At 39.7% G+C, this 24,656-nt stretch overlaps 1 protein-coding gene across 7 annotated transcripts in view; it reads right to left on the reverse strand.

Annotated features, from left to right (window-relative positions):
* Positions 1 to 16,228: 16,228 nt before the first annotated feature.
* Positions 16,229 to 24,656, reverse strand: part of U2SURP (U2 snRNP associated SURP domain containing) — a 53,560-nt gene continuing 45,132 nt past the window's right edge. For 5 of the 7 annotated variants that reach the window (XM_061419412.1, XM_061419387.1, XM_061419378.1 and 2 more), the window contains 3 exons: positions 22,911 to 23,029; positions 21,506 to 21,682; positions 16,229 to 20,403 (listed from right to left, as the gene is read on the reverse strand). In XM_061419412.1, coding sequence (XP_061275396.1) covers positions 20,265 to 20,403; positions 21,506 to 21,682; positions 22,911 to 23,029 — 435 coding nt within the window. In that variant the 3' untranslated portion in view covers positions 16,229 to 20,264. The remainder of the gene's footprint in view (positions 20,404 to 21,505; positions 21,683 to 22,910; positions 23,030 to 24,656) is intronic. The other 2 variants (XM_061419402.1, XM_061419394.1) reach the window with 1 other exon arrangement.

Raw genomic sequence — 24,656 nt, forward strand, 5'->3', positions numbered from 1 at the left:
AGGGAAGGGCAAACCACTTCAGTATTCTTGCCTTGAGGACCCCATGAACAGTATGAAGAGGTATTAGGGTAAGTAATGCTAACAACAAACTCCCACATCTCAGTGGCTTAACACAGAGGTTTATCTTTCCCTCAACAAGGTCTAATGTGGATGTTCCTCGGTGGTGGATGGCTTTCTCCTTGGCCATCCTGGGCCCCAGGTCCCTCCATCTTCTAGCCCTTCCTTCCTTTGGGTTCTCAGCACAGGGATAGTGTAGCGGGCTACAAGGGAGATTTTATGGGCCAGGCCTGGAAGGGAAGAGTAGAAATCACGTCCCTCTGGTCACATCCCAGTAGCCACAGTTTAACCGCATAACCCCACCTAACTATGAGGGAGCCTGGGATGAGTGGTGTAGTAGACACAATATAGGCCCAAAGATGTCCCCAGAACCTGTGTTCTATGTGTGTGTGAGTGTGTGCTCAGTCATGTCTGACTTTGCAATCACATGGACTGAAGCTCGCCAGGCTCGTCTGTCCATGGAATTGTCCAGGCAAGAATACTGGAATGGGTTGCCATTTCCTACTCCAGGGGATCTTCCTGACCCAGAGGTTGAACTTGTGTCTCTTTCATCTCCTGCATTGGCAGGCGGATTCTTTGCCACCAGAACCACCTGGGATGTGACATGCCAAAAGGACTTTGCAGATGTGATTAAGTTTAAAATCTCGTGATGGAGAGACTGTCTCGGATTATATGGGTGGGCCCAATGGATTACAGTGTCCTAAGAAGAGACAGGCAAGAGAGTCAAAGTCAGAAAAAGGAGATCTGAGGGACTTACCTTGTAGTCTAGTGATTAAGACCTCACCTTCCTATGCAGGGGGTTCAATCCCTGGCTGGGGAGTTGGGAGCCCACATGCCTCTCAGAGAAAGAACCGAAACATAAAACAGAGGCAATATTGTAACAAATCCAATAAAGACTTTAAAATGGTCCACATAAAAAAAATCTTAAAAAAAGAAAGAAATCAACTTAAAAAAGAAAGAAAAGAAAAAAAAAAGGAGATATGAAGATGAAAGCAGAGGTTGGAGTCACATACTTGAAGGTGCAGGAAGTAGCCCAAACCAACATGGCTCCTCCAGAAGCTAGAAGAGGCAAAGACAAGCTTCCAGAAGGAACGAAGTTCTGCCAACACCAGGATTTTAGGCTTCTGAATTCCAGAACCGTAAGCGAAAAAATTTGTGTTGATTTAAGCCACCAAGTTTGTGGTCATTTGTTATAGCAGCAGTGGGACTAATACACATGTCCAAAGGAGGAAAAGGCAATCGAATTTGGAAAATAACAGCTGCCTTTTCTCCAGGAGGAGATCCAGGCTACCCCTTCTACTGCTTTCTCACCTAGCCTCCAGCTCTGGCCGGCCTCCCCGACTCTACTTTATGCCAACGTCTTTCCTCCTCAGCTACCCAAAAGGTTTTCCTAAATTATAGGTCAGAGAGAATCCCTTTTGCTCAAAAACGCCTGTATTTCCTATAGAAGAAAGTCCAAAATTCTCAGCCTCTCATTCCAAGTCGGCTCCTAACTGCTTTCCCACAATTGAGGGGGGAAACCTGGGCCTGTGAGAACCCATGACTAGAGGTCAAGGGATAGGGTCAACGGGGCCAGTCAGGTGCTTGCAGTTGGCCTGGGCTTACCTGCTCCCTCCCCTTCAGGCTCCATCACCTAACAAGACAGAGAGAGAAAGCCAGGGGTGTGCCTTCCGGATGTGAGGAGCAGTTTGAGAAAAGATGCTTCACATACCGATAAATAATACAACCCAAAGGCGCTTGTTCTGAGTCTAAATAATTGAAAGGGCAAACTTTAGGCAAATTTTCATTGACCTCCGTGGTTACTGGGAAGCCAGTTCTTTAGCCTGCAAGGCTGGACAGTCATCCCTGCCATCAAGCCCCATTCAGTGAAGTCCTTCGTGTGAAAAGTGAACTGCAGTCCTCCCAGTGATGAAACGCCTGAGGGTCCACCAAGGAGACTAGAAGTTTCGAAAGATCCCAAGCCCCCGCTTGTAGCTGGACTGTTTGTGAGCACGATGGACAAAGCTCGGGCAAGATGAAGGGGAGGCACCATCACGTCCACTGTCGCCCCGCTGAGTCTTCTCAGCCTGGGGTTTGTGTCCCCTCCCCCATCACTTGCTGGTAGCGTCCCCGCCCCAACTCCAGGCTGTGCCTTGTGCTCCGTGCCCCCTTTCCCCAGGCCCTGTGGTTTCCATTTTTTTTATTTCCTTAAACCTGATTTCTAAAAGCAGGATTTCTGGGTCAAAGAGTATGAAAATATTCAGGGTGTGGTCAAAGTGCATTTTTAAAAGTTGTACCAATTTCAAGTGCAGTGAGCAAAGAAAGAGAATATCAGACATGGAGATATTTGTATTTTTATAAACATTTTAAAATAATTTCAAATATATTTTTGCTATTTTAATTGGCAAGAGGAAAAAAAAATAGCATTTTGGAACTGGAATGAACCTCATTTCCAATCCAGTGGTTTCCAAACTTGGCTTCATAACAGAATTACCTGAGGAGTCTCTTAATGAGTTCCATATTGTTGAGAAAGCTTGAGAAATGGCTATTTTAGGTCTGAAGGTAAAAAAAATGTATAAGATGAGTCTGGAGAGTTTGTCATTTCAGAAAATAAGGAAGCTATGAAAAAACCAATGTCTTGTGTCAAAAAGTCTCAGGGTTAAAGCACATCAAATATCTTAAACCTATGAGGTTATAATGTTAATAATAATCATAAAACTTTAATGGTCACTTTGAAGGATGTAATGCATCAAAGAAGATTTTGAGGGACTTTCCTGGAGGTCCAGTGGTTAAGATTCCATGCTTCCAATGTAGGGGGCATGGGTTTGATCCCTGGTCAGGGAACTAAGATCCTGCATGCCATGTGGCAACACCAGAAAAAAAGAAAAGAAAAAAAAAAGATTTTGAAAACTGGAAAATAAAGGGAAAGAATCCAGCATTTAGGCTGCCTTTCCTATCTGAACTGTAGACTAAGCAAATAATAGATGAGGGGAAGTTTTTTGCATCATCCCAGCTAACAAATGAAAAAGGAATGATAAACAGGGTGTCACCATATACTGCTGCTGCTGCTGCTGCTGCTAAGTCGCTTCAGTCGTGTCCGACTCTGTGCAACCCCACAGACGGCAGCCCACCAGGCTCCACCGTCCCTGGGATTCTCCAGACAAGAACACTGGAGTGGATCACATATACTACTATAATGAATTAATGGACACAGGCAATGACCATCAACAGCTGCTAATGCCACAAAAATATACACAAGCAGACCCTAGTGAAAGTCCACACCACCTCTTATGACGTTTCCTTGCCAAAACTTTTTTTTTTAATTTAAACTTTTTATTTTCTATTGAGGTGTAGCTGATTAACAATGATGTGACAGTTTCAGGTGAACAGTGAAGTGAACGGACTCAGCCGTACGTTTACATGTATCCAATCTCCCCTAACTCCCCTCCCATCGATTGCCAAAACTTTTGAACTTACATCAAATCAAATTATTGCTTCACCGAAAATAAACATGGTGGAAGAAAGAGGTGCAATCAGCAAAAAACAAACTACGGGAAAATCTTCAGGACACACACCTAAGCTTCTTCGACAAAAGCTTTAAAGTGGAAAAAAAAATTAAAAAGAAGGACACCAATGGATGAAAAGTTACTTAAGAGTTACATTGACTTCTCAGGTAGCTCAGCGATAAAGAATCCGCCGGCCAATGCAGGAAATGTGGGTTCGATCCCTGGGTCGAGAAGATCTCCTGGAGAAGGAAAATGGCAGCCCACTGCAGTATTCTTGCCTGGGAAATCCCATGGACAGAGGAGCCTGATGGGCTACACTCCATGGGGCCACCAAGAGGCAGACACTTAGTGATTAAACAGCAACAGCAAGAGATCAATAGCCAGTCATAATATAGGACGTTTTCTCGGATTTCAATTCAAACAAACGGGGGGAAAACTTTTTTTAATAAGACAATTATGGATTTGTGAACACTGACAGGATTTTTTACGATATTAAGGGATTACTGTTTATTTTTCTCTGGTGTATAATGGCACTGTGGGTATTTTTAAAGTCTGTATCTTTTAGAAAAACATACTAAAATATGTATGATTGAAATGACGTCTGGGATTTATACAGATTAAAGAGGCTGTGAAATGATATTTGTTGACACCAAGTGATGTAGTCGAGGGGATTCATTATACTATTTTCTTGACTTTTGCGTATATTTTAATTTTCCACGTTAAAAGAAAAGACCCCAGACCTGCCGAACCAGTGTCTCAGTGCTGGGACCTGGAATCTGAATTCTGAGAGCTCCCCAGTGATTCTGACGGGCTAGTCTGTGGACTGGTGTTTGGAAAACAGTGGTTTGACAGGACATTTCTTGCCTAAGCTCACACACCCAGTTCATGGGAGAACCCAAGATGCCTGACTCCGGTCCAGGATCCTTTTCAGAATAATAGGCAGCCTCTTGAATGCAAATGCCCTCGCTCCTCAATGTCTTCCCCTCTTAGGCAGCAGGATGCTTTGACCCAGTTCAAATGCATGTGGTCAGAAGGCACCCCAGGAGTTGTCCAAGACTTTTCAGCACTTTGTAATCATCTCAAGGAGCTACCCGATCCACAAGGACCTCTGTGTCTTTATGAAAAAGGAGAGGGACTTTTGAGCCACATTTTGCACAGGAACTCACATTTCAGAACTTCCCCAGTTGTCTTCCTGCATTCACAGTCTAACAGTAGCAACATTTCCTGTGTCTGCAACATCTCTGAATGAAAACCAAAAAGCAACAGGACGCAGAGGATTTTGTTTCTGTTGGCCTGAGAATCCTGAACAGAACAGGGAATATTCATCACGAGATGAATTAGAAGGTTGGAGGTAAAGGACAACACGGGAATCTGGGGGACTTCATGGTAACTGAACATAAGCTGAGCTAAAGAATTGGGTAAATTCAGTCTTGGTGGATGAAAATAATAATAATAATAACGGTCAAGGACTTCCCTGGTGGTACAGTGGGCGAGAAACCAATGCAGGGGACACAGATGCTATCCCTAGTCCAGGAAGATCCCACATGCTTTGAGGCAACTAAGCCCCTGCACCACAACTACTGAGTCTGCACTCTAGAGCCTGGGAGCCACAACTTCTGAGCCCACAGGCTATAGCTACCGGAGCCTGAGCTCCTGGAGCCTATGCTCTGCAACAAGAGAAAAGCCAACGCAATAAGAAGCCCGTGCACTACAATGAAGAGTAGCCCTTGTTTGTGCAGCCAGAGGAAGACTGCATACAGCTATGAAGACTCAGTGCGAGCAAAAATAAAAAATTTTAATAAAAATAATAATGATAATAATGGTCAAATTGGTTGTGAAAAGCTGTGAAGAGAGAGAGGGGGGCCTGTGTGGTTTTCTCCTGATTACCGGAGATGTGAGGACTTCTTCTGGACCTTTGGTAAAGAGGGTAGAGGCTAAAGCAGGGTTCACTGCTATGTGACCCCTGTTGTTAAAGAGACAAACCCACACCACAAGCACTGGCCCCTCCCTGGCCCAGAAGCTGGGGATGTATTATCGCTAATGGCAACCAGGGTAGGAAGCTTCAGAGGTGTGGTTCACCCTTCCACCTTGCTACGTACCATGCTTGATGTTCAATATTGCTTCTCTTTAGATTAATCAAACACAAGATTAGGAAGATAAGAACCTTAAAGTTCAATTTTTTATTCTAGTAGTCATGTATGAGTGTGGCTCAGATGGTAAAGCGTCTGCCTGTAAAGTGGGAGACCTGGGTTCAATCTCTGCGTCAGGAAGATCCCCTGGAGAAGGAAATGGCAACCCATTCCAGTACTCTTGCCTGAAAAATCCCATGGATGGAGACTGAGTGACTTTACTTTCACTTTCAGTCAGGTATGAATGTGAGAGTTGGACCATAAAGGCAGCTGAACACCGGAAAATTGATACTTTTGAACTGTGGTGCTGTAGAAGACTCTTGAGAGTCCCTTGGACTGCAAGGAGATCAAACCAGTCAATCCTAAAGGAAATCAGTCCTGAATATTCATTGGAAGGACTGATGCTAAAGATCAAGCTCCAATACTTTGGCCACCTGATGCGAAGAGCTGACTCACTGGAAAAGACCCTGATGCTGGGAAAGATTGAGGGCAAGAGGAGAATCGGGTGGCAGAGGATGAGATGGTTGGATGGCATCACTGACTCAATGGACATGAATTTGAGCAAACTCCGGGAGACAGTGAAGGACAGGGAAGCCTGGTGTGCTGGTCTATGGGGTCAAAAAACAGTCGGACACGACTTAGCAACAAAGTGCAGGAGGATCTTGCAGTATTTCACAACAAGTCATCTGGGAGGAGGGCAAATTTCCTCCTAACACTCTTCAGGATACAGTAGAAAAATGGAAACCTGCCTAAGTGGCTCCTGGTCTGGAAAACAGGACACACAGCATTGCTTAGCTTGATTTTTCTCATGTACCTACCAAAGATTTCTTCCTTTCTATCTCCCCTGATCCATCTTCTATAACAACTCTACTCAGACACATACATACGTGGAAAACTCACTTGCCAAAACTGAAAAAAAATTGAAAGCAGCTGAAGCCAAAGACTTACACTTAAGTTATTATATAATTTCTCTCTTCTAAAAATAATGTAAAATAGTGGTTTTTAAAAAATTGAGTTACAAGAGATTCATATGGGGCGTCTTTGGCCTTTTGCCTCAGATGTCAGAGAAAATTAGTGCAGCTCTAGTAATATGCTGCCACTCAGTATGGCTCCTGCAAGTGGAATTGCTTTAGACCTACACACTTTTCCAGATGACTGGACCAGTTAGCTCACTCATCTATGCAGCTTGCCAAAATCACCCTCTGTTTTATAGATTCCAGAAATCTCCCAGCTGGGAGCAAGTAATTTCTTCCAATTTGAATTATTTTTTTTTTAATAGTATGTCACAAATTCCCAGTGCTGGCAAAGACGTGGTGAAATATCCACTGCCCAACATTATAGAAAGTCTAAAACAGTACATTTTTGGAAAGAAAGTTGACAATAGACATCACATGAGCTTTAAAATACTTATATTCTTTGACCCAATTATTTCATATCTGGGAAGAATCCAAAAGTTCTTTTTAAAGAATGAAAACAAAAATGTTATGCATGGTGATGTTCATCACAGTATTATTTAGAAAAAAGTGGAAATAACCCAAGTTTCTAATAATAGAGTCTTGGTAAACTACACTAAATGATTGTTTGTAGCCATTCAAGTTATTTGTTTTTTAAACACTGATGACTGGAAAGCTAGGTCCACCAAATGCCCCCTTCCTGGAATCCAAACTTCAAGTAGAAGAACCCAGAGGCTGATCAAGGCTAGAGCTGTGATCCTTCCTGAGGGGGCCTGGCCAGACTGCCCACCACTGTGATTCCAGCTCTCTCACCTGCTGCCCTCCTCGGCCTCCTGACTCCCACATCCAGCTTTCCATCTGGCCCTGTCAGCTCTCTGAGTCTACACAGCCTTCCACTGAATCCCTTTTGGCTTAATTTAGCAAGAGATGGTCTCTATGATTTGTGCCCAAGGACTCTGACGCAACCCATCAAATCAGATCATCAGATCCCAAAACATTTAGTTGCCCAATCAGTTTGAAAGTGTTTTCCAAAGTCTGTTCAGTGGAATTTTAGCCCTTGGAGATCAGATAAGTTTGGGAAATAGGACATCAAGTCTCCTGTCTGGGGATATAGTCCATAGTCAAGGTTCTGAGAAGGACTGCTGTAAAGAAGCCTATGTAGCCCGATGTTTCTCAACTGCTTTGACCACACCACTCCTTTCTCCAGGTAGCATCCATTAACACCCAAAAGTGCAGCAGGCAGTAGTAGCCACAGGGGGGAGTGAACTGTAGATACGAAGGAATGCTGATGCAGTCTACTCAACTTGTAATTTCCTCAAATACCAGACAGACAAATTTTATTTTCTGGGCCTCCAAAATCACTGCAGACAGTGACTGCAGCCATGAAATTAAAAGACCCTTGCTCCTTGGAAGGAAAGCTATGACAAACCTAGAAAGAGTATGAAAAAGCAGAGATATCACTTTGCCAGCAAAGTCTGTATAGTCAAAGCTACGGTTTTTCTAATAGTCATGTATATTTGTGAGAGCTGGGTCACAAAAAAGGCTGAGCACCAAAGAACTGATGCTTTTGAGTTGTGGTGCTGGAGAAGACTTCTGAGTTCCTTGAATCGCAAGGAGATCAAACCAGTCAATTCTTAAGGAAATCAACCCTGAATATTCAGCAGAAGGACTGATGCTGAAGCTCCATTACTTTGGCCACCTGATTTGAAGAGCCAACTCATTGGAAAAGACCCCGATGCTGGGAAAGATCGAAGACAAAACGAGAAGGGGTTGGCAGAGGATGAGATGGTTAGATAGTATCACCAATACTCAAATGCATGAATTTGAGCAAACTCCAGGAGATAGTGGAGACAAAGGAGCCTGGCGTGCTGCAGTCCATGGGGTTGCAAAGAATCAGACACAACCTAGCGACTGAACAACATGTACCAGCCTGAAAGCAACAGGGGTGCTATATCCGGATCTGGCTCAATTTGTCTAAGAGAGGTCAAGTGAAGTTAACCTTAAAGTGAATGCTTAGCCTCTGTGGGGAAGAAAGGAATCACAAGATCCAAGAAAATGGTAAGACGAGAGGTTGAATTATTTATCAGAGAACTGCTATGTGCTCAGGGCAATGCTAGACACTTCACTTACACGATATCATTTAATCTTCACAGCCAAGAGCTTCCTAACTAGGTTACCTGTTTCTTCTCTTGCTGCTGTGCACAGTGGCCAGTGATCTTCTGTAGCTACACCACTCCCTTGCTTAAAACTGTCAAGTTCTTCCTAGCCTCACCTCCTGTCATGCCTTCCTTTCCTCAACTGGAGCCACGTTGACAGCTTTCCCTTCCTGCCCAGATCAACACTGCTTCCTCCTTAACACAGTCGTTCCTGCAGCTTCCTCAGCCTGGAACACCTGGTGCCCTATTTTCACTTAGCCAGCGCTACCTTCTTACTCAGGTCTCAGAGCAAAATTTACCAGCTCTGCAAAGCCCTCTTTGACTGCTGCTGCTGTCCGACTCTTTGCAACCCCATGGACTGTAGCCCACCAGGCTCCTCTTTTCATGGAATTTGACAGGCAAGAACACCAGAGTGGGTAGCCATTTCCTCCCTGACCCAGGGATGGAATCCATGTCTCCTGCTTGGCAGGCGGATTCTTTACCACGGAGCCACTTTTGGCTACCTACCATGCATCTAAAAGAAGCACCCCTCACCCACTTTCTGTCTCGCCTCCCTGCTTTTTTTCAGTACCTTTTACCATTGGAAATGGTCTTATTTGATTTACTCTCTGGCTCTTCCTATTAGCATATAAATTCCATAAAAAAGACCTTATTCTAACATCACCCTACACCCCCTGTGCCTAGAACAGTGCCAGATGCAGAGTAAATACTCAATTTGTTGATGAACCCAGTAAAGTGGATGGTGTGCTCATGCTGATAATGAAATCGTGACCATGACCACACAGCCAGGAAGTGACTGGAAGCCACTGTTTGCTACAGGACAAAGCTGAAAGAAGTCTTTGCAGTCCAGGGATTATGTTGTATGGTTTGGCCAAATCCTGCTGGGCTACAAAATACAAAGAGCTGGGTTCTCAAGGAGGTACTCGGCTTTTGTGAAGTTTCTATCAAGCCCTCGTGGAAGATGCTCAAGGTCAGAAATTCATCTTTAGAAATCACATTCCACCCAAAATAACCAAAGAGCTCTAAGGTCTTGAGGTATCTGACAACTAGACTCATTCAGACGTGAGGTGATGAAAGTGATTATATCTAACACGTTGTGCCTTTGCCCCATCCAGTCTTGTTTATTGCTCTGGGCAGTATTTGGGTCAGAGGTAAGTATCTGTACAAATTAATCAGAGAGAAATATCATTTTAGGCAAGATCAGATATTTTAACATATTTACCTTGTTGTCTTCAACACATTCTGCAAGGAAAGAACTGAAAGCTTCAGACAAAGTGGGGAGAAATAAAAGTCCTAGAAGGCAATCAGAAGAGGGAAGGCAGCAGGCAAGTCCTCTATTTTCTCCAAAAGCACATTATATCCTCCTCTATATTCAACAGAAGGGTCTGTTGCAAGAGGTACACTGTCTCCCACATAGATATAAGGAGCTCTGCAAGGTCTTCAAGGGCTTTTGGATTCTCAGTGGGTGCATGTAGGACATCAAGATAAACTAACAAAAGGCTGAAATCTAGGACAAAGACAGGTGGGTAGGTATTAGTGTACTCAGGCACTAAAAATAACTTGAAGGCTTTTTCCATATAATCCAAGTTTTATAAGGATATATGAAGTACAAGGAAAGCCACACTTGTGGTAATCTGAGTAGCTGAGAATTTTGAACTTTGTGATAAGCTATGGTACCTAAGAGAATCATCTTGACTCTTCACACTTGTTGTGGCTCAGTTGCTAAGTCATGTCTGACTCTTTGTGACCCCCATGGGCCGCAGCACACCAGGCTTCCCTGTCCTTCACTGTCTCCTGGAGTTTGCTCAAACTCATGTCCATTGAGTCAGTGATGCCACCTAACCATCTCATCCTCTGCTACCTTCTTCTCCTCTTGCCCTCAATCCTTCCCAGCAGGGTCTTTTCCAATGAGTCAGGGTCTTTTCCGATGAGGGTCTTCCCAATCAGGGTCTTTTCCAATGAGTCAGCTCTTCACATCAGGTGGCCAAAGTACTGGAGCTTGATCTTCAGCATCAGTCCTTCCAATGAATATTCAGGACTGATTTCCTTTAGGATTGACTGGTTTGATCTCCTTGCAGTCCAAGGGACTCTCAAGAGTCTTTTTCAGCACCACAGTTCAAAGGCATCAATTTTTTGGCACTCAGCCTTCTTTATGGTCCAACTCTCATATCCACGGACATGATTACTTGAAAAACCATAGCTTTGACTATACAGACCTTTGTCAGCAAAGGTCCTACTCTTCACTCGGAAGGACACTATCAGTGTAAGTGCTATGATTGTTAATGATGTTAATCATGAAGACTATTACAAGAGAAGCTGTTCTAGAAATAGCAACAGATCTAGAATTATGCAACTTGTGAATGGCATTATAAGTTCTAAAACACAAGCAGGCAGAATAATGCTTTATCTTAGCACCAAAACTTTCTCATTCTTCATACATTGTTAGTCATGGTTCTATTATGCACTAGAAAAAGAATACATTAGACCTCATAATACATGAAGTAAAGAATATTCTGAGGTTTCGACAAGTTCCAATCAAGACAGCAAACAGGTAAAAAGATCATTCCTGGCTTAAAGACTTTGTCTAACAAACGCCTAGTATTTGGGCTTCCCAAGTGGCGCTAGTAGTAAAGAAACTGCCTGCCAATGCAGGAGATATAAGAGACATGGGTTTGATCCCTGGGTCAGGAAGATACCCTGGAGGAGGGCACAGCAACCCACTCTGGTATTCTTGCCTGGGAATTCCCATGGACAGAGGAGCCTGGTGGGCCACAGTCCATGGGGTCTCAAAGAATCAGATACTGAGGTGAAGTGGCTTCAGTTTGAAAGCCACTTAACACTTAACAAGCCACTCAGCATGTTAGCAAGCATGCTTTAGGGCAATCAAGTCAGAATTCAACCAGTATTTTTATACGTTGAAACCTCTTGAGAAGTACTCGAGTGGTATTTCTGCTTTGTAGCACACATATATAGTATTTGGCACAGACCTGGACAGGCTGCAGATTTTTCTGGAGAGCATACATTCTTAAAATAAGAAGGATATATCAGGGGAAGTTGAGGATAAGCACCCTATGAAATACATAAGGTACATATGTAATCTTGGAATTTAGAGTTTAAAGTCACATTAGCAAAATATTATAGTGATTGGAGACTATAAAGATTTAAAAAAGCCTTAGAACACCTTTTGTTTTTTGACACAGCACTGCACCCTGTGAGGGAGGCCTATAATAGGCCCAGATACCTAAGCTTCCCAGGGGTGAGTGAAGAGTTTGACAGAGCCTATATTAAAATGTTTTGTTGTTCTTCAGTTGCTAAGTCGGAGAAGGCAATGGTAAACCACTCCAGTACTCTTGCCTGGAAAATCCCATGGACGGAGGAGCCTGGTAGGCTGCAGTCCATGGGGTCGCAGAGTCAGATATGACTGAGCGACTTCACTTTCACGCATTGGAGAAGGAAATGGCAACCCACTCCAGTGTTCTTACCTGGAGAATCCCAGGGACGGGGGAGACTGGTGGGCTTCCATCTATGGGGTCGCACAGAGTCGGACACGACTGAAGCAACTTAGCAGCAGTTGCTAAATCCTATCCGACTCTTTTGCGACCTCATGGACTGTAGCCCAACGGGTTCCTCTGTTTGTGGGATTTCCCAGGCAAGAATACTGGAGGAGGTTGCCATTTCCTTCTCCAGGGGAATCTTCCTAACTCAGGGATCAAACCCGAGTCACCTGCATTGGCAGGCAGATTCTTAACCCTTGAGCCATTAAAACCTTAGCATGGCTAACCAACTGAAAAGCATCTTCCTTAATGTTCTTAATAATCTGCTCACTCCCAATAGCTATTGCAGCAATAAAACAAAATATGCTGAAAGAAGAAAAACGATCTAATAGCCCTTCATGTAATAGAACTATTTAGATGCCAAAGTAGCCAATGGATAGTGAGGTACTCTTTTTGATTCCAATGTTTCAGTGATATGGAGGACCAAATAGTGTTTTTAATCAAAGTTTTGCTCTTCTAGACTCTTGTTAGCGCAGCTGCTGAGAACTCCAAAGATCGTTACCAATGTTCTGAAGACATATTACTGTGTAGTTGCTAAGTTGTATCCGACTCTTTGCGATCCCATGGACTGTAACCTGCCAGGCTTCCCTGTCCATGAGATTCTCCAGGCAAGACTATTAGAGTGGGTTGCCATTTCCTCCTCCAGATCATCATCCTGACACAGGGATTGAACCTGCATCTCCTGCATCGGCAGGCAGGTTCTTCCATCAGTGAGCCACCAGTGAAGCCCCTAAATCTATGAGTTTGTTTTCTATTTTGCATGTGCATTCATTAGTATTGTTTTTAAATTGCACATAAGTGATATCCAGCATCATACAAGTCTCCTCCACTCTTGGCTGCCCTAAATCCAGTGCAATGCTGTGGCAGAGAGGTGGTGGGAATGGAGCATTACCAGGTAGATAATGGGATCATTCACAGGAAAGCCATCAGCATTTCTTCCCAGTGGATAGTCGTGATCATTGAGCATGGAGCGCAGTGTATGAGTAGGGCTCTTAAGGAGTCGGGGTAGGGACAGAGGGTGGACTAGGAGTTCCCGAAGCTGTGATGGAAGGGAAAGAGGATTAGAGAGACCAGACTCCCCCAGTCCTGAAACAGGCAACCCAACACTGAATCCCAAATACCTGTCCATTGCTGGAAGATATTAGTTACAAGACACACCCTCTCTGTGCCTCAGATTCCTCCTAGAAATAGTCTATTTGCTGCCTGATAACTGCACTTGTGTCCTCCCAGTTACCACCCCAAGCTCTGCCAAACTCATTCACTGCACTCATAAGGCGCTTTCTCCAATGTGAACTCTCCGATGATCAGAGACTGGATTTATCAAGAAAAGATTTCCTGCATTCACTCTACTCATAAAGTCTTTCTCCACTGTGAATCTCTGAAGATACTGAAGGCCGGAGCTGGCCGTGAAAGCTTTCCCACATCCACTGCACTCATTTTCCCTCCAGTGTGCACAGGAATTGAGGTGGTGCATTTGATTAAAGGATGTACCATCCTGAGTAAAATTTAAAGTATAATTTCCTTTTCAAATTCTATATAGTTTGAGCTCGCCATTCTAAAAGGAGCTTTAGGATACATTTCTTGTTTTGGCATAATCTGAAAATACAAACTGTAACTTGCAAACATACACAAAATACAGGAGTCCAATTACCCTCACATTACTAACCTTGGCAGTCTTCCCTCATCCTATTCCCTGGCCACTCCTTCTGTGAATACTGCACACTGCTGCTCAGCTCTGGTAATTTGTTTAACTTTTTTTTTTTTTTTACTTTGCATTTGGGCAAAGAATCCAGCGCCTCATCCTATTTTATACTATTTCCCAGGCTCTTTTCACATATACCCTATTTCAACTGTTTACATTTGGATTTTCCATTATGAGCTTCCTTTCAGAAATCTTGGTTAATGGAATTCTATAATAAACGACAGTTTAAAAGTATTTTTAAAAATCTACTTAATGAAAATGTCTTTCTCAAAGATTAAGAATTAAATGTCAACTGTAAGTAGTAAAGAATCTGCCTGCCAATGTAGGATACGGGTTCAATCCCTGGGTGGGGAAGCTTCCCCTGAAGAAGGAAATAGCAACCCACCCCAGTATTCTCGCCTGGGAAATTACATGGACAGAGAAGCCTGGCGGGCTATAGTCTGTGGAGTTGCAGAGTCAGACAGGACTGAGTGACTAGGAACAGCACAAATGCAAATCAAGTACAAAAATGTGTCTTATAAAGGTACCAGCACTATAGAACTGTAGTTTTGCTGTTTTAGTTAAAAAGATGTTCCCATCATTAGTTTTCAGAACACTAAAAGTTTAACTACCACTGCATGATAACTACACACCAGTGACTTACATGTTATTTCATCCTTACAATAAACAGGCAAGGTTACTGCCATTTTATAGATGAAAATAGATTCCAAAGGATCACAAAGCTAGTAGTAGGAAAGAGCTGGTATTCAAGTATGAAGCCACAGCCCAGCTTCTTCCTCTTTCTCCATTACGCTATGCCACATCTCATTCAAAAGTCAGAAAATAAATCTTTAAAGTTTCATGCTCTGTGTTTTCTAAGGATAGGGAAAAAACTATAAAAATATATAAATAAAACAAATGCTTTTCCCCTCCTCTGTGGCAAAATTAACACCTAATCTAAACACTGAGTATACTAAATGGCAACATTTTAGTTTCCTTTTCACCAGGCAATGAAACTAAAAAAGCATTCGAATAGTCATTTATATTAACAGCTTCAAAATCACACATTTTAAAATGCTAAAACTTGTTTTTATTTATGTTTTGGCCACACTGCACAGCATATAGAACTTAAGTTCCCGCACCAGGGAGTGAACCTGTGCCCCCTCCAATGGAAGTGTGGATTCTTAACCAATGGACCACCAGAAGTCCCTCAAAACTCACATATGCTTTGAAAGTGTATTTTGTACTCCAAATTATGAAGTGAAATCATATCACACATAATCAATCATGTAAAGAGAACACAGCACAAAAAATGTCTAAAAAAGTGGTAGTTGGCATATCTACTTGGTATTACTTTGTTTTCTTTTTTACAGTTTTTACTCGAAATAGAAAATGCTAATGTGCCATTTGGGAAAAAACTTTTCTAATTTTAAAAGCAAATACAGAAACTTTCAAGAAAAAGTAGGCTTGAAAAAAGAACCAACTCACATGCTACCACATGGATGAACCTGAAGGAACACTATGCCAAGAGAAATACGCCAGTCACAAAATGACAAGCTCTGTATGAGTCTACTTATTTGCAGTATCTGGAGTCGTCAAACTCACAGAAACAGAAAGCAAAATGGTGGTTGCCCAGTGTGGGGAGAAGGGAATTAAGTTGTTTAATACATAGAGCTTTAAGTTTGTAAGATGAAAAGTTCTGAAGACAGGTTATATAACAATGTGAATATACAAACACTACTACACAAAAATGGTTAGGATTTTTTTTGTTTCTTGTGATTTTTGTTATGAGTATTTTATCACAATTTAAAAAATTTAAAGGAACCAGTGAGTTATTTTTAATGTGATGATACTACAGTTATGTCTTATGTCATTTAGAGACTAGTAAGTGGATCATCTGTAAACTGATGGGCACCAGGGAAGCTCATCCTATTATTCCACTTTCATGTATGTTTGAAAACATCCTCAATCAAACAGAACTTTTAAAAAATGTAACCAAAAAGAAAATGAAATTTCCTGATCAAAAAAATTATCTATCATGAAAATATTTTATTATGGTTTAAATATGTAAAAACGTAGAACATTTTAGCTACAACTGATAAATAAGACACATCATTTACTTCATTTGGGAGAAAGCTGCTGAAAACCAGATATGGTTTGCTGGGCTTACGTTAGAAAAGCTGTATGGAGAAAATTACATGAACAGTCTAAAGTTTGCTATGAAAACAATGTATTTTATTAAAGTAATTCAAAGTCAAAAAACAACAACAAAAGGGAAATTCCACAACCTTTGCAACTATATAATCTTTATGTAGAAAAACTATAAAGTGACAGTCTGGAAAGCAGCTCCACAATAAACTGAATCCTTACATCAAGAGTAACTAAAATGATGGAATCAGTTCACCCAAAAGAAATTTAGTTTTGCCATAGAGTATTTCAGCTGAGCTGATTTCAACTGTATTATTCTCAATTCTGAAAAGTTGTCTTTCCTGATATTTCAAATCACCAAAGATACAACATACAAGAGCCTGCTGAAGTCAAAAGAACAAAACACATACTCCAAGCACAATTACATATAAAAATGAATGAGGGCTTTTTATCTACACATCTACAAAACTGTATAAATAACCAATTACACATATGATCTGTGTACACTGAAGCTCCATGAGGTGGTACTGAATAAACACTTGAGGCATAGAATTTTCAACACTGGAACATGGCTCACTCTGGTCAGCAGCGCATTCCCACCTTCTAGTCCAGCATCACAACACTTCCCCTGGGATTTGTATTTGTGTCTTATCTAAGTCCTGGGAAGTTGATAACAAATAAAGAAAAATGCTGAAAGGAAAATGAACGAAATATCATCTAAAATCTATTCTAAAACATGCCTGTGAAATATGAACAAACCAAGCATTTCGTGAGTTTTTACAGTCATGTTCCTTTAAACTTACATTAGTGTCTTCATTAGTACCTGCACTGAATTTTCTGTAGCTTTTCCATTAACATATAATAGAAGAGGAAAACAACAAAGAAAAAAAGCTCTTATTTTCTTAGAAAAAAAGTGGTACTATTTATTTTAAAAAACAACCTTCTCTGCTAAAGAAATCACACTATTGTGATTATCAAAATGGGTTAATTACTTTGACAATACAGACTTATTTTATTTTTAATAATCATAAACTATTACCATGGTCATATAATTTTTCAGAACTTATGAACATAATGGAGACAAATATGTACAGAATATTTCTAATAACCTATATTAGATCATGATTATAACTGTTAAAAATATATTCAAGTACTCAAGAATATTAAAGTTTGGGGGAAAAATGCAAAAGTCGTAAGCATTTCCTCCCTCTTAGATTCTTTAATTGGGATGAAAGTCTCACGGTAAGCCCACAGGAATGGTCTGTAATAAAGAAAAATTAGGTCAGTGTACAGTAATTTCTGCACACTTTAGCAGAAATGGCAAGAACACTTTGAGCCAAATCTAAGCATTCCTTTGGGTCAGGGCTTTTTGTTTTAGTTCTTTCATCTCTAACTTCTCAACATGTCACAGTTCAGAAGTGCCTATACACCTACTAACAGTAATAAGAAAATATAAAATCAAAGAAAAGATTCATAGACATGATTCTTTTCAACCTTAGGCCTCTCTTTGATAAGAAATAAAGGACCATTTTTTCTCTCTCACCTATTAAAGAGAGCGATTAAATGGTATTAACCTAGTAAGGAATACCTGTTTATGTTGGAGCGGAAGAGTTTAAGCCACGCCCTTTATAAAGAGTAGATAACAGAGGATTTCCTCCTACATGTAGCTGTTGGGGAGGATAGACATGTCATAGAACTGGAACAGGATACTTCCTATAACTGAACAGCCATGCCTACAAACATTTTCATGAACCTGCAGAAATTCTGCTAATTAAGTGTTCTTTATACAAGAAGCAATGAATACTATGCTTTTATAAAAATATGGTGGAATATCTCCCCCCGTCCCATTCACCAATTTCTGACCATTAAGCTTTCACTGAATCCATAGAGAATTAAACACACTTACTCTGGATATTTTCTCATTAAGTAAAGCTGGAAATTATCTAACAATACCACTTGCAATTCCAGGAAAAAAAAAAAATTCAGTACAATCTAATATGAACACTGGCAAGCTTCACAGAATACATATTCTATCAAGCCTACAGAATCCCCATCCATCACCCAAAAGGAAGTCAGTCTTACCCACTGCATAAAATAAAGATGTTTGTTACATATCTAGATGCAGATTAAAAGAATTGCTAAATTCTACTGCAGTAGAGAAAAAAATACAAATAAGCACTCAAAACCGACCTAACAATGTCTACTCACTCCTGCTTCTCCAGGCTACTTTTTTAAGAGACAGAAAAATAAGCATAACTTGCAATTTGACTGGCAAAATCACTTCCTGACTAATCATTTCTAAGCCTATACTAGATACCAATGATGATGGAATGCCCACAATCACCAGCAACTCAACCTTATTATTATTTCTGCAACAGTAATTATATAAAATTCCATTCTCCCAGGCAGTGAACAAGGGAGAAAAACAGGTTCTTTAAAAATGGCTGTATTTGTAGGTTTTTAGAAACCAGCACCAAATGTTCATGTTTAATTATTCTAAGCAACATTTAGTAATTAACTAAATGCCTATCAATATGGACAAACAAAAGAGTGAATGATAAGGAAATAACTTTCAAGCAATAGTGCATGTTGTTAAGAACCACTAAGTAAAATAATTTGACACATTTCTACAGCTTTTGTAGGTTTGCCCAGTTTGGAAATAACATGCCTCAATGCTCAGTAATACTCCTACCCTTCAAATCATGAGTACAGGTTTTTAATTTTGTGACTAGGCAAGACCAAGTACAACTTGAAAAGATACTTTTAAAAAACAAGCTAACTCAGAACAATCTGTTATTAGAACCATTACTCTATTAAGAAGGGAAAAAACCATCAAATCACTGTAAAAAGTGTCTAAATGAAAAACTGAAAGCAAGGTTCACAAACAGTAGCATCAGTTCAAGTCTACATGACCCTTTATTACATTGTAGCGATATTATGTTCAACATTACGTAAGTTTTCTTATGTCTTCCTCACACTGCAATTTATCCCCACTGTACAACAGATTTCAACTCTGAAAATGGTTTAAATCAACTTTTTGCATCTTTAATTTACAAACCATTGGGTGTTATGTTTCATAAAAATTTATATCATTTTAAAATTCTACTTAAAAGCTAACCTAAAACTAAACCCTTTAAAAACAAAAAACCAATGAAGGTGCTTTAAACAGAACCTTGTAGAAATATTCTGATACCAGTGTTTGAAAGAGAGACTACGGAGGGCTATAAAAGGGCAACCTTCATAAAAAAAATTCTATGGCCAATTACTGTTAAATTCTTTTAAATATTTTTCTAATGATAGAAAATTAAATCAAAAGATGGAAGTTTAATTTTTCCCCAATAAGTAGTTGTTCAGGACATGGGTTAAGTGTACTGAAATCATATTGCTTCTTTGAAAAAAGAGATTTTAGCCAGGCATACCATTAACAAAAGACCACGCATACCTGCCTAGTCTCTTGATCTCTGGGTACTTAGTATTACCTAAGGGAACATTACCCAAGAAATTGGTTGGCAAGCCTACCAAATATGAGTCTTGGGTCCCTCAATTTTGACAGTCATCTTAGCAAATACAAAACTTTAGCTACTTGAAGAGTGAAGCTTGTAAAGTGCATTACGTGTAAGAAACACAACGGAAGTGCTAAACTCACTTAGCAGGATTTTAAGGGACTTGATGTCATCAACAGGGCAAAAAAACAACATTTAAGTTTTCTGTTCAGATTTTATTTGAAATCTAATTCAAATTGTCAAAGCTACAAAAGGGGGGAAGACATCTGTATTATTTTTTCTAAGTCACAACATCCTAAAACAAAATACTACTACTGCCAGCAGATCCATTATACACATTTCTGATGAAATTCATTAGCACAATAAAAATTTCATCTTGAGAAACAGCCACAACAAAAGTAATTTATACAATATAAAACAACAACAGGTCTACAGATGCAGTTACTTATGAGTTTACACATGCATTCACAAACAAATAAAAACCCCAGGAATGCTCTTTCATTAGATTTTTTGTTTTTCGTTTTTTTAAAAAAACAGACCATTCAGGCACAAAACAAAATCGCATTTCCAATAAGTGACAGCATCTTAAAAATTTATGTCAGTGTTTGTTTTTCTTTGACTTTTTATGAGACCTGTGTGGAGATCGGGACTGGGATCTGGATTTCTTCCCTGATTTTTTAGGGGATCTAGACCGTGATCGCCTAGATCTTTTAGGTGTCCTTGAACCAGATGGAGATCTGAGGAAACAAACAAAAACAATTTAACCAAAGTACTCACGTGATCAAAACAAATTATCCTTAAGTTATCTAAAATGATCTTTAACAGGGCACAATGAAAGTCACTGAAATAAAAAAGGCTGTAAACTTTCCAGATTTATACTATGCCTACTGTATGCACACACTCTCACACACACACATTTTGTACTTCCTATGCACCACATCAGTGATCACCGGTAGCAGGCATGGCAAGACAGACTCCCGAGCCCTACCACTGCTCTACTGACTCAAACTCTCGAAATCTGCATTTTAACAGCTCCCCAGATTATATAAGCCAAAGTTCAAAATGGCATCCAACATCATTCACAAAACTTTTGAACGCAGTGGCTTTGCAGCCTATATTCAGGAAAAGCACCAACTACTGCAATTTCAAGGGAAAGACAGCACTCTGTAAGTGCTATGCATTAAAATTACCAAAACAAATAATTATATAATTTTCATGAATGTATATATATATAATATATGCACAAGTACCATTCAGAAAAAAGAGTTATCTGTTATAGAAAAATTTTACTAAAAAATGGCTACAATAAAAACATTTTAGGATAAAAAGCAGTTTCAGCTCTCAGGAAAACTCTATAAACAAAACACTTCTAAATCACCTTTCTGGAACTTGGAGGAAAAAGGTATAGAACACACTAAATTAAATGCTGAAGAAATAGTCCATGGTATTTATGTCCACAAGTCTACCCAAGAACTTGCTAATAAGATTACTGCTGGGTGGGGAGGGAACATGTATTTTTCTTTCAGCCTTGACAAAAACCAAAGACTATTCCATAGAAACTAAAGAACAGAAAGGAAAGAAAAGCAGCTACTCCTACTCCACAGAAAACTGATGCTTAAAATTCCTGGCTGGTCTTTACGTGTTGGAAGCTTTCTTGTGCTTTAGTCATGAGTAGACTGGGGTGGGGAGATGGAAAGGAAGAATCTAAAATGAAAGTATATCTGTTTGGTTTTCTAAAATCCTTTCAAAAATGGCTGCCAAACAAATTATTTTCAAAAGCTGGTGGAATGACAAGGAAACTGGCATTTGAAATATTACAAAAAAATGACTTGTGTTTACCTTTTGGCCTTTTTGCTAACATCTCTAGGAGAATCTTTGTGAGATGACCTGGACCGTGAGCTCTCTTTATGAGATCTTTCTGAACGCTCTGATCGCTCCGATTTTGGTGATGGGGATTTCACTCGTCTACCACTGCTACTGCGAGATGGGCTAGGGGACGTACTGTGTCGCCTTTTCCTATGGAACAAAGCCCCCAAAACATCCCGTAAGTGAGCAAAGGATCAGGTATATCATTTTCCTTCTACTAAATTAGCTTTTAATTCCTATCAGTTTACACTATCTTTATTTTCACTAACCTTATTAATGTTATTTTCTAACAACATTCAAAGCCTTTTTATACTTAGAACAAAAAAGTCTTAAAGATAGGCTGATCGACACAAAAACTGAATTCAACTAAACTGGATTTTTCTCTGCTCTAAGAGAGATTATTGGAACAATGGACAAAATTCCATCAAGGTCTCTGATTAGATAATAGTGGTTTTTTTAATGTTAATTTCTTGCTCTTGAAAATTTTTTCTTTTTGTTCAATCTGGAAACTTTTACTGTGGTTAAGTATGTAAATGGGGCATCATGTAAGCAAGTTATTCTTAAATGATTGGGGTTGAAGGGAGAAAGGAAGAGGAAGAAGAAAATAAAGCAAAAGGAGAAATACTTTTAACACTGCGGGAATGAAGGTGAAAGGTATCTGGAAATTCTTTATAGCATTCTTGTAACTTTTCTAGAACTCTTATATCAAGATAATAATAAATGACAAAAAAGTGATAGATTTACTACTTTACCAATTAGTATAACCATGTGATCTTGTAACTATATGAAGAGTGACTAAGTCAAAATTTTTTAATTTGCATTTGCTTGGTTTTTATTAGGAAAATCTCAATTCTAAAGAACTTTCTCTACTAATCAGAGATTTAGGAACTGTGAAAGTAAGAAATAAAAACTACAAGAGAAATGATTTTGATTAGAATGAAGACTTAAAAGTGAGGACCAAGTCCCTACAGCCTAAGTACACAATTTCCCTTAAAAACAGGACTGGGAGACTCAAGTTTACAGGTAGCAGCCTCAGCACAAAAGAAAAGCTTATGTTGGAGGTAAGATCTAGCAAGCTGCTTAGTTATTTAAGCCTTAGGTTCGATACCTAATACTGTAACTGAATTCTTGCCCTGAACTAAGGCTAAGGTACCTTATAAACCATGTCAAGGGATGTATGTCCCAGGTAACTAAGCCAAGTGCCAAATGCCCCTTTGCTCAGCTAATTCTGCCTTCTGCAGGCAGAACCCAAACACGTTTATCATACACACAAAAAAACCTTTTCCAATCTGTTGGTTCCAGTGATGAAAATATTACAAAATGAAACACGATTCCAAATCCTAGAGCCAGCATAGGCATTAAATGAGAAATGTTATACCTTTCTTTCCTTGTTGGAGTACATTCATCTTTCTCCTTCTTGTCTTTGGATCGAGATTCCAGTTTTTCTTTATCCTTCTTATCTCTTTCTCGCTCTCTTTCTAATTCCTTCTCTTTCTCCTGTTTTTTTTTTTTTCAAAGAAATATTTAGTCATTAAAAAACACCAATCTGGTTAATCTCATTTATGTAGTAATATTTTCCCTTCTAGTTAACTATTTATAAAATTACTACTCAAAGTATACCTACTCTTCCGGAAAGCCAGTCATTTCTTCTACTTCTCTACTTATACTGGATTAATAATGATACCAGCAACAGTGGCTGAGTATTTTCTGAATGCCTACCATAGGCCAAGCAATTAATGAACAACTTTCCATATACCACTGCATGTAATTCTTCAAAACATGCCTATGAATAGTATTATCCTTATTCAAAACATGAAAAATGAGCCTTATAAAGGCTCAGTGCCATGCCTAAGGTCATACAGGAATGAAGTCAGGATCTGAGCCAAAGCTCTAGAGTCAGGGCTCTTAAAGAGTGCTGTCCCTTCACTTAAACAAATTGGAAAAACAATATGATGACCTTTCCATCTCAGACTACAATAAAACTGTCCATAGTGATTCTAATTGCACAGCAAGTTGACTTAATCAAAGGAAAGCACTTATTAAAGTAATATACTAAAAAGGAAAAAGATTTATTCACAATAAATGTCTAGCAAAAAGTCTTAGTATTAATAGTGGGAAACAAGTATCAATCATATTGGAAATTTATAAAAGTACAAATTATAAGTCCTAATATAAAAGTACAAATTGACTACATAATTGCATAAACCAGAAAAATTACTTATTTGCTTATCCCCAACTGCTACAACTGCCACTTCTCACTTAAAATTATGACTGCTATTGATAATTAAGGGAGTGGCTACCAACAATGAACCCGCAAAGCCAACTGAGCTCTTCAAAAACAAGAATTAAAAAACAATTAAATTTCTCTATGATTTGTATGCATCAAGAAAGGTAACCAATACCTGATACAAAGCCCATACCAGATGTTGGCAAATGTTTTCTGTAAAGGGCCAAGTAGTAAATATTTTCTGCTTTGTGGGCTACAGTCTGTCAACTTTATAACCGTAGTCCAAAAGCTACTACAGATAATACATATATAATAACTGAAGGGGCATGGCTGTGTTCTAGTAAGTTTATTAACAAAAATGAAGTGATGGTTATAGTCTGCTGACCCCTGGCCTATGCCTTCAAAAAAACACGTTCTTTCTTCCAATTATAACCATGGAGGGCAAGGAGACTAAAATGGTAATAATGTGGCACCTCAAGGTGCAGTCTTCCATGCAAATCAAACACTTGCCACCATCCCCAAAGGGACTCAACAGGGTTCAGATATATAACATCTTTTTTTTTTTTTTAATCTCATGTATCTTTTTTCCAAATACAACTACTGAGGACAAATTTACAAAGTGATGTTGAAGAGACCAACTTCCTCTGGTGATCTGCAGGTTACATTTTTCTGATTGATACTTCACAGGAATCAGACTACAGTTTACTTATGATATTTTAAACACTTTAATAATAAAAAGTTAATGTTAACTATTATTTAATTCTTTGCGTGTGTGGTGCTAACAGTAAAAAATCTGCCTGCCAATGCAGGACACAAAAGATGCAGGTTCAAACCCTGGGTCAAGAAGATCCCCCTGAGTAAGGCATGGCAACCCACTCCAGTATTTTTGCCTGGAGA

Source organism: Bos javanicus, chromosome 1 (assembly GCF_032452875.1).
Source record: "Bos javanicus breed banteng chromosome 1, ARS-OSU_banteng_1.0, whole genome shotgun sequence".
In the NCBI taxonomy this organism is placed as follows: Eukaryota; Metazoa; Chordata; class Mammalia; order Artiodactyla; family Bovidae; genus Bos; species Bos javanicus.